This window comes from Suillus bovinus (assembly GCF_016758785.1).
Source record: "Suillus bovinus strain UH-Sbo-P2 chromosome Unknown EDB93scaffold_12, whole genome shotgun sequence".
Classification (NCBI taxonomy): Eukaryota; Fungi; Basidiomycota; class Agaricomycetes; order Boletales; family Suillaceae; genus Suillus; species Suillus bovinus.
The window spans coordinates 304,165-316,906 of record NW_024542068.1 but is presented as its reverse complement, the minus strand read 5'-3'; the positions used below and the strand labels follow the sequence as shown (position 1 = coordinate 316,906).

The 12,742-nt window shown below is 48.3% G+C and overlaps 6 protein-coding genes across 6 annotated transcripts; 4 read left to right on the top strand and 2 right to left on the bottom strand.

Moving 5' to 3' along the window:
* Positions 1–716: 716 nt before the first annotated feature.
* EDB93DRAFT_1080693 (Ndufs8, NADH:ubiquinone oxidoreductase 23 kd subunit) lies at positions 717–1,707 on the bottom strand (the record flags this gene model as incomplete). Its single annotated transcript, XM_041445562.1, has 6 exons — positions 717–736; positions 787–897; positions 953–1,024; positions 1,080–1,172; positions 1,225–1,362; positions 1,413–1,707. The coding sequence occupies 6 exons, from the start codon at positions 1,705–1,707 to the stop codon at positions 717–719; spliced, it is 729 nt and encodes a 242-aa protein (XP_041310189.1).
* A 103-nt stretch (positions 1,708–1,810) lies between these two features.
* On the top strand, positions 1,811–2,741 carry EDB93DRAFT_1130868 (Prefoldin beta-like protein). The gene is made up of 5 exons (XM_041448939.1): positions 1,811–1,902; positions 1,959–2,049; positions 2,103–2,235; positions 2,291–2,418; positions 2,469–2,741. The coding sequence occupies exons 1-4, from the start codon at positions 1,854–1,856 to the stop codon at positions 2,393–2,395; spliced, it is 378 nt and encodes a 125-aa protein (XP_041310188.1). The 5' UTR covers positions 1,811–1,853; the 3' UTR covers positions 2,396–2,418; positions 2,469–2,741.
* A 1,663-nt stretch (positions 2,742–4,404) lies between these two features.
* Positions 4,405–5,907, top strand: EDB93DRAFT_1130848 (uncharacterized protein). Its single transcript, XM_041448938.1, has 5 exons — positions 4,405–4,516; positions 4,573–4,652; positions 4,711–4,782; positions 4,831–4,971; positions 5,026–5,907. Exons 1-5 carry the CDS (start codon positions 4,508–4,510, stop codon positions 5,669–5,671), a joined length of 948 nt encoding a protein of 315 aa, XP_041310187.1. The 5' UTR covers positions 4,405–4,507; the 3' UTR covers positions 5,672–5,907.
* Positions 5,908–6,107: 200 nt separating this feature from the next.
* EDB93DRAFT_1266285 (cysteine proteinase) lies at positions 6,108–8,517 on the top strand (the record flags this gene model as incomplete). Its single annotated transcript, XM_041454258.1, has 6 exons — positions 6,108–6,323; positions 6,380–6,635; positions 6,683–6,793; positions 6,844–6,946; positions 6,999–7,223; positions 7,278–8,517. The coding sequence occupies 6 exons, from the start codon at positions 6,108–6,110 to the stop codon at positions 8,407–8,409; spliced, it is 2,043 nt and encodes a 680-aa protein (XP_041310186.1). The 3' UTR covers positions 8,410–8,517.
* Positions 8,499–10,262, bottom strand: EDB93DRAFT_1239323 (phosphatase 2C-like domain-containing protein; the record flags this gene model as incomplete). The annotated part of the gene is made up of 4 exons (XM_041451621.1): positions 8,499–9,066; positions 9,129–9,257; positions 9,308–9,485; positions 9,542–10,262. The coding sequence occupies 4 exons, from the start codon at positions 10,260–10,262 to the stop codon at positions 8,499–8,501; spliced, it is 1,596 nt and encodes a 531-aa protein (XP_041310185.1).
* A 390-nt stretch (positions 10,263–10,652) lies between these two features.
* EDB93DRAFT_130495 (uncharacterized protein) lies at positions 10,653–12,179 on the top strand. Its single transcript, XM_041454735.1, has 3 exons — positions 10,653–10,717; positions 10,790–10,966; positions 11,039–12,179. Exons 2-3 carry the CDS (start codon positions 10,799–10,801, stop codon positions 12,062–12,064), a joined length of 1,194 nt encoding a protein of 397 aa, XP_041310184.1. The 5' UTR covers positions 10,653–10,717; positions 10,790–10,798; the 3' UTR covers positions 12,065–12,179.
* Positions 12,180–12,742: the final 563 nt, after the last annotated feature.

Genomic DNA, 12,742 nt, shown 5'->3' with positions numbered 1-12,742 from the left:
GGCCACCTGCTGCGCCCTATGATGGAATCCGAGGATTAGTATCCGAGTCAAGATAATATTCTTAGATGACGGCTCGCCTATTATCCGATGTAACGGAGGTATGTGGTTTCTTTAGAACACCTGTGTTCGGAGCTAGCCCGTCAAACGCCATGTTTTGGCGCCGATGACAATGGGAGTAGAGGGTTTTCCATAATGATTATGCACGATCTCGTCCTTGCCCTCCCATTGGCAATCAGTCCGTGTCATCTGAGACCGCTCACGGGTGGGTATCTCCGGTGGCGATTCCGTGGTCTGGTTTGATTACAGATGGGCCTCGAATTCTACTCGATTACGTCTCATCAGGCAAATATATCCTGAAGAAAAATCAATCAACCCAAGAATCTTGAGGAATGGTTACCTCACAGAAAATATAGCACAGAGATGGCCAGAACATCAGGGTTCAGAATCAGTAGCACATGGTTCGATAACCTAAGCTTAAAGACACAAGATTGTGACTGAGAAGTGCTCCTTCATGCATATCTGATGCTAGCTTGCACGAATGGAAGACATTTCCGTCATTCACATACACCGCGCGTTCGTGACTGCAACGAGGCGGCCGGATCAACGTGTTCAGAAGATGCCTGTCTTCAAGCTTACTGTTCAATTTTGATGACATCAGGTGAAGAAATTCAAAATTGGACCAACGGATAACTACACGGTTCATCTAAACTACCACTTCACCGGTAAACATGGTCCGCTGCATGGCGATTCAACACGTGTAACCCCAAAAATGTAATGGATACTTACAATGCAAGTTAGCAGCAATTTCGGCCTCTGCCCGATCGCCATTTGCGAGCAACTTCTCTTTGTTATACAGGAGCTCCTCGCGAGTTTCCGTGGAGAACTCCTGATTTTGTGCTGAAGGGATGCCATCAACATTCCAGTGTCAGTGATACTCCTTTTTGACACATACTTTCAACGATCGCGTCAACCGGGCAAGCTTCTTGGCAGAAACCGCAGTATATACATTTCGTCATGTCGATATCTTAGGAAAAACCGTGTTAGTGCAACGTTCCCCATCACAACGAGACATGTTATACCGTATTTAGTTGTTTTTCTGGAACCATCCGCGCGGGCTTCACTCTCGATGGTAATCGCTTGAGCAGGGCAAATGGCCTCACAAAGTTTGCAAGCTTATGGTACACATTTTAGCCGCGCAAGATACGGTTAGAGATGTTCACAAACCGATGCACCGCTCTTCACCGCTGGGATATCGTCGAAGAGCGTGTTCTCCACGGAAACGAGGAGACAATGGACCCTTCTCATATGGATACATTATAGTGTAGGGCGCCCTAAAGAAATTCTCCAGGACAATCCACATTCCTGGACTAGTTATGCAGAAACTGGAAATAATTAGATGTCAGAATACATACCTCGGATGATCTCGGTAAAGAAGAAGAGATGGACAGCTTTGTCGATGGCACTCTGCCCATCCTTGTAAGGATCAATATCCTTTCCAGGCTCATCCTTTGCGGTCAAACTTCCTGCACCTAGAGGCGGTGACCTTATTGGACCTTCGAGTCGGCTTTCGAGATGTTCTGCGTGCGAGCAGCCGGTACTATGAATGTTGCGGTATGCCACTAGCGACGAGCGCAGCGCAATATTATGCTGCGTCGCCACTATCCTGGGCGCAAGGCCCAGCACAAGACGCGGGCGAGCGAAAGACATGGCGGTCAAAGTCGGGCAAGGTTGCTAACACTGAACATTCTGCTGTGACGTGTGTCACTCATGTGTGACGACGCTAACTGGCAGCCAATCGCGTGTCCCTCATCATTAAGTCAACAACCACCAGGCCATCGCCGTTCTCCTGGACCATGTCGACCTCAAAAGCAAAATCAAAAGTCCAACCATTGAGCGATCAGGGCACGCACGCATTCTACCTACCATCCTCGCTTCTAATCGTTTCTCCGATCAGATAGAAATACAGCAGACTTACTCCCGTCTGCAAAATGAGCTTCAAAGCCTTGCTGGGAAGATAGGCGAGCTGGAGCAAGAAGCAGAAGAGCACGGGTACGCCCTTTGTTACATATTTGATACCCACATTCGACTGACTTTTGCATTAGACTTGTACTTTCCACTTTGAATGAAGCACTTCAAGTGGAACCAGGTCGGAAGTGCTTCCGCTTGATCGGCGGTGTGCTAGTTGAGCGTACAGTCAAGGATGTAGTTCCCGCTCTCCAAACAAATCGCGAAGGCGTATGTGCCTTTTTTTCAACATCTCACCGATTGTCTGATGCCTGCGTTTCTTCAGATCAAAAAAGTTATCGCCAATCTTACTGAGCAATATACAACGAAGGAACGCGACTTTGAGACTTTTAAACGCGATTATAATGTTCGTCCAATCAGCAAGGCGTAATTCTGTGACGCTGGTGTTTGGATGTGCGTTCATCTTGATCTGCTTGTCTTGCGCTATTGAATGATACTTCCAGTCTACCCAATCACGCAGTAAGCAGCGAGGTGACCCCACCATAAACATGTTCAGCAAAATTGAAGACCCAGATGCATATTGTTCAAGCTGTCGGTTTGGACTAAGTTCTAACTGTCGGGCTCGAACTTTTGGTCCGCAACACATCTTGCAAAACACGAGAACTATAGCTGACGGCAGCGTTGTCTCGTAGTGCCTATGGGCATGGTTTGACACTGCGATTTCGTCTTGTAATTTATATTGCATCGTCTTTGTGAATCAAGATTGAGGAATACAACGCGCGAGCTTGATCTAAGTTGTTTGTTGCAATGCGAAGTTGCTGTGAATTACATTTGCCTACATAGCACTTTCACTAACGCTACTGCAGGTGACGATATACTGCGGCGGCTATAGGCTATAGCTAAGCCTTTGGGCCATTTAATTAACTCCGTTCTCACCATATTCAATGCCGTTATACCAATGAGACTCGAATCTCTCAGTTGAGCTTATTGCTATAATCATTGACAACCTAGATCTGGAGTCGCCCATCAAAGTGTCGAATTTGTCTCGAACGATGGAGACTAAGATATGTCGACTCGACTGTGAACGCCTGGAAACGCTCGATTACCCAAAACCTGGCTAGTGGCAGCTACAAACAAAGTTTCTACCACCTCGGTTTTCGTTCAGTCGTACCCAAGAGTAGTAACTGGATTGATATCCTTGCGCTCGCGCCGCCAGGTTTCATACTTTTCGATTCTTCCCTTCCGAACTTGAAGGCTTCCGAGTCCGAGTAGGAAGAATGCTTCCGCAAACGATTCATCCCTGGATGGTCACGGTTGAAGTGGAAGGAGCATAACACTTGGAGGGCCACTTATACCAGGTACGTATATCTCGTGTACTGTCGGGCTTATGAGTGTGAATGGTATACACAGTTGTAGAGTGTTATACCCTGTTATACCGTGTCTGACACAGAACTGACACGACCTGCACTACGGATGAAGCTTGGACTAAGTAAATTATGCTTGCTGATAGCTGTTTTCAAGCAGGTGTGGCCCTGATATGTCGCGCTCAATCGCAATGGTTCAGTCAACGAACTGTAAGCGTCCTCGCGGGGCTTTAGTAGCATGACTATCTTTGCCGAGATGCAGTAAGCTCAACGCGGTGTTTGCGGGCCGTTCACCTACAATAAGAGGTCAGTGCTTTGTGCTCTTCATAGCCATATAATATTACTGCTAAAGCTGGCAGGCAGTCGTCATATCTGCTGACGAGTAGGTCATCGCGATCGGAGTCCCTCACATGCCTAATCGGTTCAATGCGTAGGCTTTACACCATCCCGGCGGCATAAATGTCACCAATCCGATACTCTTCAAGTTGGAGCGAACTTGAAGCTTGAAGGGCAATGGCCGGGCGTCGCATGAGTCTCCTTACGGAGATGAGTATGATGGCCCGTCAGCTGGTAATATTGAGCGGCATTATTGCTCCATTTGTGAGAAATTATTTCTTAGCAGTTCACGGTTCGCGTCCATACAACCAACACAATGATTCATGGTCTCGGAATATAACACTTCGTCTTGTCACCCACTAACCAATCCTCACACCATTGTGCTGTTTGGAAGGGTACCAGTATGACTCCGCGATCTGTTTTGGCTGACCAAGGTGAGACATGGGGCCTTGTTACCGAGGCTCCGGGCAGCATCAGTGGCCTCGGTCGTTATATTCCTCTTATTGTCAATTTCTGCACAGTAGGCCGGTTTTTTGTCATTCTCAGCACGGCAGTAATGTCGAAGGTTTCATATGTCTTCCTCGTCATAGATCAGCTATCGGTTTTCTTTCCGTATTAGGCGCTGACGTCGCTTCAGCCTTACAACAATGGATTTCTGGCCAAAGTCAAAGTCCGCGAAGCTTGTTCTTCTTCCTCGGGGACGGGTGGCTTCTTGGCCTTAAATCATGGCACAATCTGTCGACTAAACTCCTGCACTTTTTTATTGCCTCTATATTCTTTTAACCGACGTCGCTGGCCAACGTCGCCCACCTTCCTTAAAGTTAGTAACATTTTATACTATAATGTCGACAGTAAGTGGCTCATTGCTGGGACACGAAATTGGTTTACTGAGTAATACGGACAGCAGTGGTCATGTTCATCTTGCCCCAAGAGCTTCTCTCGCAAGGGCGATCTTACTCGCCACCAGCTGCTGCATACTGGAATTAAGTGAGCTCTTCCTCATATTGAGGCATTACGCGCGCAAGCTGACAATCTCGTCTTCCAGGCCACACGCCTGCGAGTTATGTCCAAAAAGATTTGCCCAATATTCAGGCCTCAAGACCCACCGCAATACACAGTGCGCTTGTTCGCTCTTGGATTTCAAATCACTCTGACTGTTATATAGCACCAAGGCTAAGCCTTACGTGTGTGGCATTGGTACTTGTACGAAAGCGTTCAGTGATCCCTCGTCTTGCACTCGCCATCGGAAGGAAACTCACAGACGCGAGGGCGCGTATAAGTGCACTGTACCAGAATGTGGCACAAGGTCAGCTTTAGCTATTGTCGTTGGCATTGTTTTGTTGGGCTCATGGTCTGTTAGAATTAAACGACGATCTGCTTTTGTCGCACACATGAAGAAGCATGGAATCGATGCCCGAAACCTAGATTTAGATGCCATTGCCTCGTCGGCAAATGAAAACACTTCTCAACAGTCCAACTTCCATTTTCTACCTCCCCAAGTAGCCGATTCTCCTTACTGTCCCCCTTCAGAGACGTCGCTTCCAGGCGTTAACGAAGACAATTTAGCACATTGGGTCCCCCCTGCTCCGATGCCAACGAACAACTACCAGATGCCCGTTCCTGAATATGATGGGGCCTCTGGCGTGACTAACGGCATGTATGACTATAGTTGGCCGTCTGAATTTGGTCCTGGACCATCTAATTCTTCGTTCACACCTCCGCCATCCGTATCTACGTCGCATATTGATGATTTCGTTTTCGACACTGGATATAACGAATACTTACAACCTAATGACGCATTCTCTAGGTTGCCCTCTCCATATGCATCGGCGTCGCCCTCTTTACCTCCTCTCCTTGACGGCTTCGTGGACTGTTTCGGGTCTCGCATGCGATCGATATCCTCTTCACCAGCTACGTCTTCTAACTCTGCACCGGATGATCAGTTAGATTATTCACTTTTGGACCACGATGTAATCAAGCCATATCTTTTGTTCAACACCGTTTAATTTACCATACTAATACTTACACTTCATGCATTCAAGGAATGTCACAGGACGATTTTTATTCATAATTTATACCGCAGCACTGTAGCCTACATACCTCTCACTTTTTACCATCATCTGGACTCTTACCCTGATACCAAGTGGCTTTTAATAATATACTGTACTTTTCAAGCCAATACATATATATCGATGCGTGGAGTTAGATAATATTGCAATCTGACAACAAACGTAAATAAAACACCCACAAGTACTAGGCTACTAACGAGTGCTCACTTGAGGGATTTCTCAAGGTCCCACTCGCTCAGGCGTCTTTCCATCGTGTCTATTTGCTTAGTCCATCCTGCTCAATTTTTGCGGCGCGGGCCACCGCTGGCTTCCCTTACGAAGCCTTTTTTTCTGTCCGAATCGCGTTGGTAGCTTTGACCCTGCCAAAAGGAACATGTTAGCATCACCACTGTACCCCACTTCCTCCTTTGCTCCTCAGCTTGCATCCGATGATCATTCTCAGTTTCGCCCTGCCAGAGATATCGAAGCCTTCAATAACTTGCTTCCGCCCCCGATCGAATTCGTAGAAGGCTCGTCTTCTGGCGCCCTCGCAGTTGCGGAAGGCAAGTATGAACCTATCAATGCCACACCGAAGGCATCACAAAATAACGTAGGTGCATGCAATATTTCTATCACAAATCTGCTCACCTGGTCACCGCCTACCAGGTTCGTGAACACCCTCGAACACCCTCCACACACCTGGCTTCTCCCTCAAAACAACCGATATCTCCTTCGTCAAAAAAGTATGGCTCGTTGTTCACCGGAGTCTTAGACTTTTCATGGCCCTGGCCCCCTGGTCACAATATCGGTAATGGCCTTCATAATACGGGGAATACTTGCTTCTTGAATAGTGCTTTGCAATGTCTCCTCCACACGTCGCCTCTGCTCAATGTTTTGATGGCGCACTCAAAATCTGACCCATGTAAGGATAACCTTGGTAACAATCGGTTGATCTTACCTAGCATGTAGGTCGAGTAAAGGGGGGCTTTTGCATGTCATGTTGTCTTCGCCATGTGATGCTTGACTCCCATCAGAAGAAGCATTCTTCCACGCCGTACGTGATTGTTTCGAAGTTGCATGGTGCGTATTACGTTCCTTATTGAAACATGTGTCCGATTGTACCTTTCTAGTCATCGCAAAACACATGCGGAAGGGCAGGCAGGAGGATTCTCATGAGTTCCTTCGCTATGCCATTGACGCTTTACAAAAATCATGTCTAGCTGGATACCCGCAGTGAGTGTTTTGTCACCTTCAACCTGTGTAATCGTTAACAAGCATTGAGAAGAAAAATTGATCCGAAACTTGCTGAGACCACCTGGGTTCACAAGATATTCGGCGGTCGACTGCGATCACGAGTGACATGCAAAGAATGCCACTATAACAGTGACACATTTGATAGCATGCTGGATGTGAGCTTAGACATATATGGCTTAAACAGCGTGAAGGACGCCTTCCGGAAGTTTGTTGCTGTCGACTATCTCAAAGGGTCAGACAAATATAAGTGCGAAAAGTAAGCAATATCCATCAGTAGGCATGGTCACATCTGATGCTCAACCTTTGGCAGATGCAAGAAGCCGGTCGTTGCGGAAAAGTGGTTTACCATTCACGATGCGCCTGCAGTGTTGACTATCCACCTCAAGCGCTTCTCACCCCTCGGTCGGAAGATTGGGCATTTTGTCCATTATGAAGACCGTATCACACTGAAACCGTTTATGAGTGAGGGTCAATTTGGCCCAACATACTCATTATACGGTGTCATTTGTCATGCAGGCGGCGGACCAAATTCAGGCCACTACTATGCCACGGTCAAAGGTGCCAATGGCATGTGGTACGAGATGAACGACGACAGTGTATCACAGCACCGTAATACCCCTGGGGCTCTGAAGAACGCGTATATCTTGTTTTACGTCAAGGAGAAAGGCCAATCTCTCGAAGCTGCTATCACTCGCCCCTCGATGACTCCTCGGAATGTTGTCGCTGGAATGAAGAAGAGGAAAGTTGTGGACTCTGAAGACGATGGCAGTGACGATCTTGGTGTCAAAACTGATCGATCATTCATCGGACCTCTCCTTCCTTCTCCGATAGCTAATGATGCCGAGGTACATAAAAAGGCTAAAGTGGACGACAGGGACCCTCAGGCTGAGAGCATCAAGAAGAAAATTGAAGCTGTTAACAAGGTTCCCAGCCCCAGCACTGCTCTCACGAGCCTCTCGCAATACAACGACGATGACGACGATGACAGTGAATCACCAGGTGTGACTCCCGTTGACTTTAAGCCACCTTCAAGCGCCACTGAGTCGCTCAACGCTGCCTCATCGCCTCCCCCTGGTCCTCCTACCTCTCCTCCTATTTCCAGTACATCATCCCTTAACTCCGTACAATTGAATACAACCCCTTCATCAGGCATTTCGCCGAGCAACTTCTACGCGTCATCGAAGAATAATGACAAGAAACGCAAATCACCAGATTACGATGACCACGACCAACAGACACCTCGGAAACATTACGCCCGCGTGCCCTTGCATACCCAATCTTCCAAACAGTCACACGGTCATCGAAAGTCATCGTTTGGCGGTGGCGCAGTCAATCCTTACGGCCGGCTAGCAGGAAGTAACACATTGTCCCAACATCGATCAGATAGCTGGCAAAGACCCCCACAGCAGTATGGTAAGAAGAAGAAAAGGATGATCATGTAGACCAATTTTTCTTGGCATTAATTCTAGAGTATACGCTGCAAGTCACATATGTTCACGATCCTGTACCAAAGGTCACGAAGCTCGCTCTACTACAGCTTTGCTTTTATATTATCAGAAGAGAATGTCACAGTTTTGGCATTACCTTCCTGTCCATCTTCCCACCAGATAACAGTTACGGTGGTATCATCTCGATAGCTCCTGGCGGTCGGAGCAGGTATGCTCATCAACTTCCTCAAACTCTCGGTGTCGCCCCCACCAAATGCGTTCCGGATGAGATGTGAGCTGACGTTCTCATCTTCAAATGACCAGGAGCCACTGCTGTTATTTCGTTTCTTGTCCTTGCCTTCCACAGTTGGTGCCCCTGACGTTGTCGGTACGAGTTCTGGAAGGGCTGTTTTGGAAACCACTCCTTTGAGACCCTTAAGATGTCCGCCGACGAGGGCTACGGCATCCTCTGAGCTAAGCTTATCCCACAGCCCGTCAGTTGCCAGCACCACGAAACGGGATGCAGGTGCGCGTGACGGCCGCGCAACACTGCCAAAGTCAAAGTCACGGTGGGTTACGACTGGGGTAGCAGTAACGTATGGCGGAGTCTTGAATGACGAAGGGGGTGGGCGCAATGGTTGATCGTTGCCCACAAGGAAGGCACGGTTTAGTCTGGACCAGAGTCAACAATGGGTTTGTTTGACCTTGCCATAATCGAATCTAAAATCACGTACACATCTTGCACCTCACGGGGCCATTTGTACCGGGCATCTCCGAATGCGCGACTGGGTTCAAGCCCGCCAAGTACGCGACCTGCTCGTATCACACTACCCGCCTCATCAGGGGGATGTTCAGATTGAATTCTAAAATCAATTGTAAAAAGCTGTAACGGATATTAATCGCTTTAGCAAACCTTTTCAATTCACTTGGGTTACGACCGGTCTGGTCTTCGCTAAGAACTTCGACGCGCCACAACCCCTGGCCTTGCTCATTTTCCTCCCAGATGCCGGCAACAGCACGACTGTCCCCTGAGCAAGCCACGTATAGATGCCGATGGGCGGTGTCGAAGACAGCCATCAGCGCACAACTGCCTGAAGATAGAACAGCACGTCATATTTGAAAAAGACGGACAGAGATTGTGCCGTACCAGATACAGCAGGAAGCATTGTCTGTAGTGCCAGCGGATGTTTGCTAAGATCGGGAAGAATGTTCTTCTTTATTGATTCAGTATCCAAGTTTGCGGCGAGAACCGAAAGGGGCGCATTGATGAGTTCCTGATCCAACTTGGTGAAAGCATTTCGTATGGCAAGGGAGATTCTCTCTGGATTTTGAGGGTCCTCGCGAGATTTGGGTGAAGACGTGCGGAATATCAACTTTAAATTTTCCAGAAGTCCGGATTTCGGAACGTCTGAAGAGTGAATCAGGGAGGATAATTCCAGAACCACGGCGCTTATGAGGGTTTTGGAAAGAAGTTGAGATGTATGGGGGCCACCATGACCATCCATAACGGTGAAAAACAACCAGTCACCTGGTGCAGATGGGTCCGATGGGTCACGGGCAATTATAGCATCTGCATGTGCATCTTCCAGGGGGTCATTGGCGGCTACAGATGCCGTGGCGTATCGCCACACTGTGCTGTCGGGTCTGGAAAAGCTGTCAGACGACGCGTTTTCTGTCAGACGATCTTTAACAGCGTTCTGTGACAACAGGGAAAATGTGCGGTTGGCCATGATTGGCATCCCGTCCGCACCGCGAACTTTGACTGCAAGGTCGAATGTCTGCTGCTTGGTGAAAGTATAGTAGAGGTAGCTTGGTGTGCCAATAAGAACGGTAGTGGCAGCCAGTGGTTTCCAAGCCCTTCGAAGCATGCCCGACTCGGAGTCCTGGAAGTTGACCGGTATGCGGTAATGGATGATCTCAACTGTAAACAATAAGCGTGATCCACGAAATACACAGCGCACATAGTGCCACACACGTTGAAAAAGGCAGAGAGTCTACCGACAACACAAGTCCGGTGTCTGCTGTGCTGCTACAACCTAAAAAGTTGCCGAAAGTACGCAATAGTTATGAGAAGCGGAGCGAATGCGCGAAAAATCGATGAGACAAGTTTTACCTACAAACGAGGGTATTGCACCGAACCGACAATGTCATGACCGACGCTTGCCAAATTCGGGCTTAACGCGCGCCCGATCACGTGCACGTGTAGACCGTAATGTCGGAGATTGAAACCCATTGGTCTTCCCATGCTGCTGTCAGCGCTGGACAACATCAACTTGTACTGTTACCACAACGTGTTGCTGTGCTATAGCTATTTCTTTCAAAGGTCCATTGTTAACCATTACATCCCAGTTCATTCAATTCAATCCAAACTTTCATATCTCTTTCGTCTAAACAGCTCTTTCGGATGACCAGTTCGGACAACAATGATGCAGCCATGCAACCATCGATAGCTGTGGGAACAGAAGAACAGGAGGGAGATTTCCTATCGACGATGAAGACATTCGATTTCGCGATCATCGATGATGATGATGATGATGATCCTGAGCTTGATCTTCCGTCCCAAGTAACGAATGTAAGTGAAAAGACATGTCCGATGACGCGCGCAATCAGTCCTTAAGTGTGTCCTGTTATGTCATTCCTCAAGCCACCAAACTTCACAGTCCCAAGCAATGTACAGCCTCAAGTTCTAAGACCGTCCTCTCAACAACCCACCGTAGAAACGCTCCGGTCTCTCGGAATTAAAGTGCGAGATTTTGCGTATGAAAGTACTTTGCCACCCATCGCGCCTATCCCGAGAGTTCCACGCCAGACTCAGCCTAGTGCAAGGCCGCTGAAACGTACCAGAGGGGACTGGGAAGAAGAAGAAGATGGAGCGCCATCGCATTCTTCACGTCCGCAATTCGGACGCGAAGCCACCAATGCTGGCATGCAAGCAAGTAGCAAGCCCGAGTCTCTTGTGCGAAAAGCCACTGAGCCACTTGAATTTAACACTTCGCCCGTTTCAAAACGCGCGATGGCACGCGCAGACTTGAGTAGACCTGTTCTATTTGGAAGTCAACTACCCTTCCGTACGCCTCGTTGCGCCCTTAAAGCTCGTCATACCCCGCCAAGAAGATTTTCCACAACTCCGCTGACTTCCCCTCTATTTGGGTCGCCATCAGAAGAGCCATCCCAGGGGGGATCACAGGGGTCGGCGTTAGTGATGACACCTGCTGAACCTGCGTCCTGGAATATCGAAGATACCGGCTCGATACCCGCTTCGCACATGGACACAGACTCGTTGGCTTTTGTGCCAGAAGAAATATCTTACCCCCAGCTAGGGCTTTCCTCTCAGTCTCCGCAACTTGCCACGTCGCTTTCTACTCCCATAGTCACCCCTAGTCACGTTTCGCCGCCGTCTCAGGGAGTTGATAGCTTTGAGTCGTCGCATCCTATTCTACAAAAACCGAAATTCAGCCGGGAATCCAAACGTAGCGTGAAAAGTTCGGCGCCCAAAGTTTCTACGCAGACGTCCCCTCGTTACCTCCTGCGTCGACGATCCCTATTGTCCGTTCATACTCCCACGCGTTCGCGGTATCCCCATCCTCTCACTCCCACGAAGAAAGGAAGCCCAAAGGGTTCTCCGGCTCCTCGCTGCAGACGTTTGCAGCGACCTGTGCTATCGAGGTGAATTTTAGATGCCTAGATTCGGTTGATGATATGACAACTTGGTACAAGGAAGGGTTTAAATTATTTTTATTGCTGTTGTTTCAAGATACATTCCATTCGAGGAGTATACCGTGTACAGTGATGCTCCATGTAGTCTTACATCCCCGTTAGTTTGTCGACAAATTCATGTACACGTGTACTGTTATTAATTAGGACTCAAGACCGCAACTGATCTTCTTACTATTTTGGTTTTCATCGAGCAGACTTGCGTAGGCCGTGGAATGTATATATGTGACAGAAAGTCGACATGTTCTCATCGGCTCCTCGCTGGTTGATGGACGACCGAAGGAAATGCCCGGACTGATTGACATGGGCATATGGTATTTGCGGTATTGGGTAGCGAAATGAAATGCCGATTGCCTGAGTCTGGGGAAACCGCATGCTTTAGGTGATTATAGTTAGGTGCTAGGGACGGCCCTTTTTGACAAATATGATTACTTGGTCGGTTCAAGCTTGAAGATCTTCGCAGTGCCGCAGAGACAATAAGCGTGGGGCATAAATGTCGAGTAAGCTTTTCGTGGCGGTTCAAAGCTAAATGTAACGTAGTTCAATTAGATCCTGAGTCGAAATGAAGGTCAAATTTACTGGAAGAGCGTCTCCGACGCATGTGCGCCTTGGACGAATGTGCACGGCTGTCAGC

Excerpts from the sequence above, each read along its gene's own strand:
- EDB93DRAFT_1130868 (XM_041448939.1), top strand. The coding sequence starts at position 1,854 with ATGTCGACCTCAAAAGCAAAATCAAAAGTCCAACCATTGAGCGATCAG. Across the intron at positions 1,903-1,958 it reads CCAACCATTGAGCGATCAGG|AAATACAGCAGACTTACTCC; the intron begins GCACGCACGCAT and ends CCGATCAGATAG. Across the intron at positions 2,050-2,102 it reads CAAGAAGCAGAAGAGCACGG|ACTTGTACTTTCCACTTTGA; the intron begins GTACGCCCTTTG and ends CTTTTGCATTAG.
- EDB93DRAFT_1130848 (XM_041448938.1), top strand. Across the intron at positions 4,653-4,710 it reads CTGCTGCATACTGGAATTAA|GCCACACGCCTGCGAGTTAT; the intron begins GTGAGCTCTTCC and ends CTCGTCTTCCAG. Across the intron at positions 4,972-5,025 it reads GTACCAGAATGTGGCACAAG|AATTAAACGACGATCTGCTT; the intron begins GTCAGCTTTAGC and ends ATGGTCTGTTAG.
- EDB93DRAFT_130495 (XM_041454735.1), top strand. The coding sequence starts at position 10,799 with ATGACCAGTTCGGACAACAATGATGCAGCCATGCAACCATCGATAGCT. Across the intron at positions 10,967-11,038 it reads TTCCGTCCCAAGTAACGAAT|CCACCAAACTTCACAGTCCC; the intron begins GTAAGTGAAAAG and ends TCATTCCTCAAG.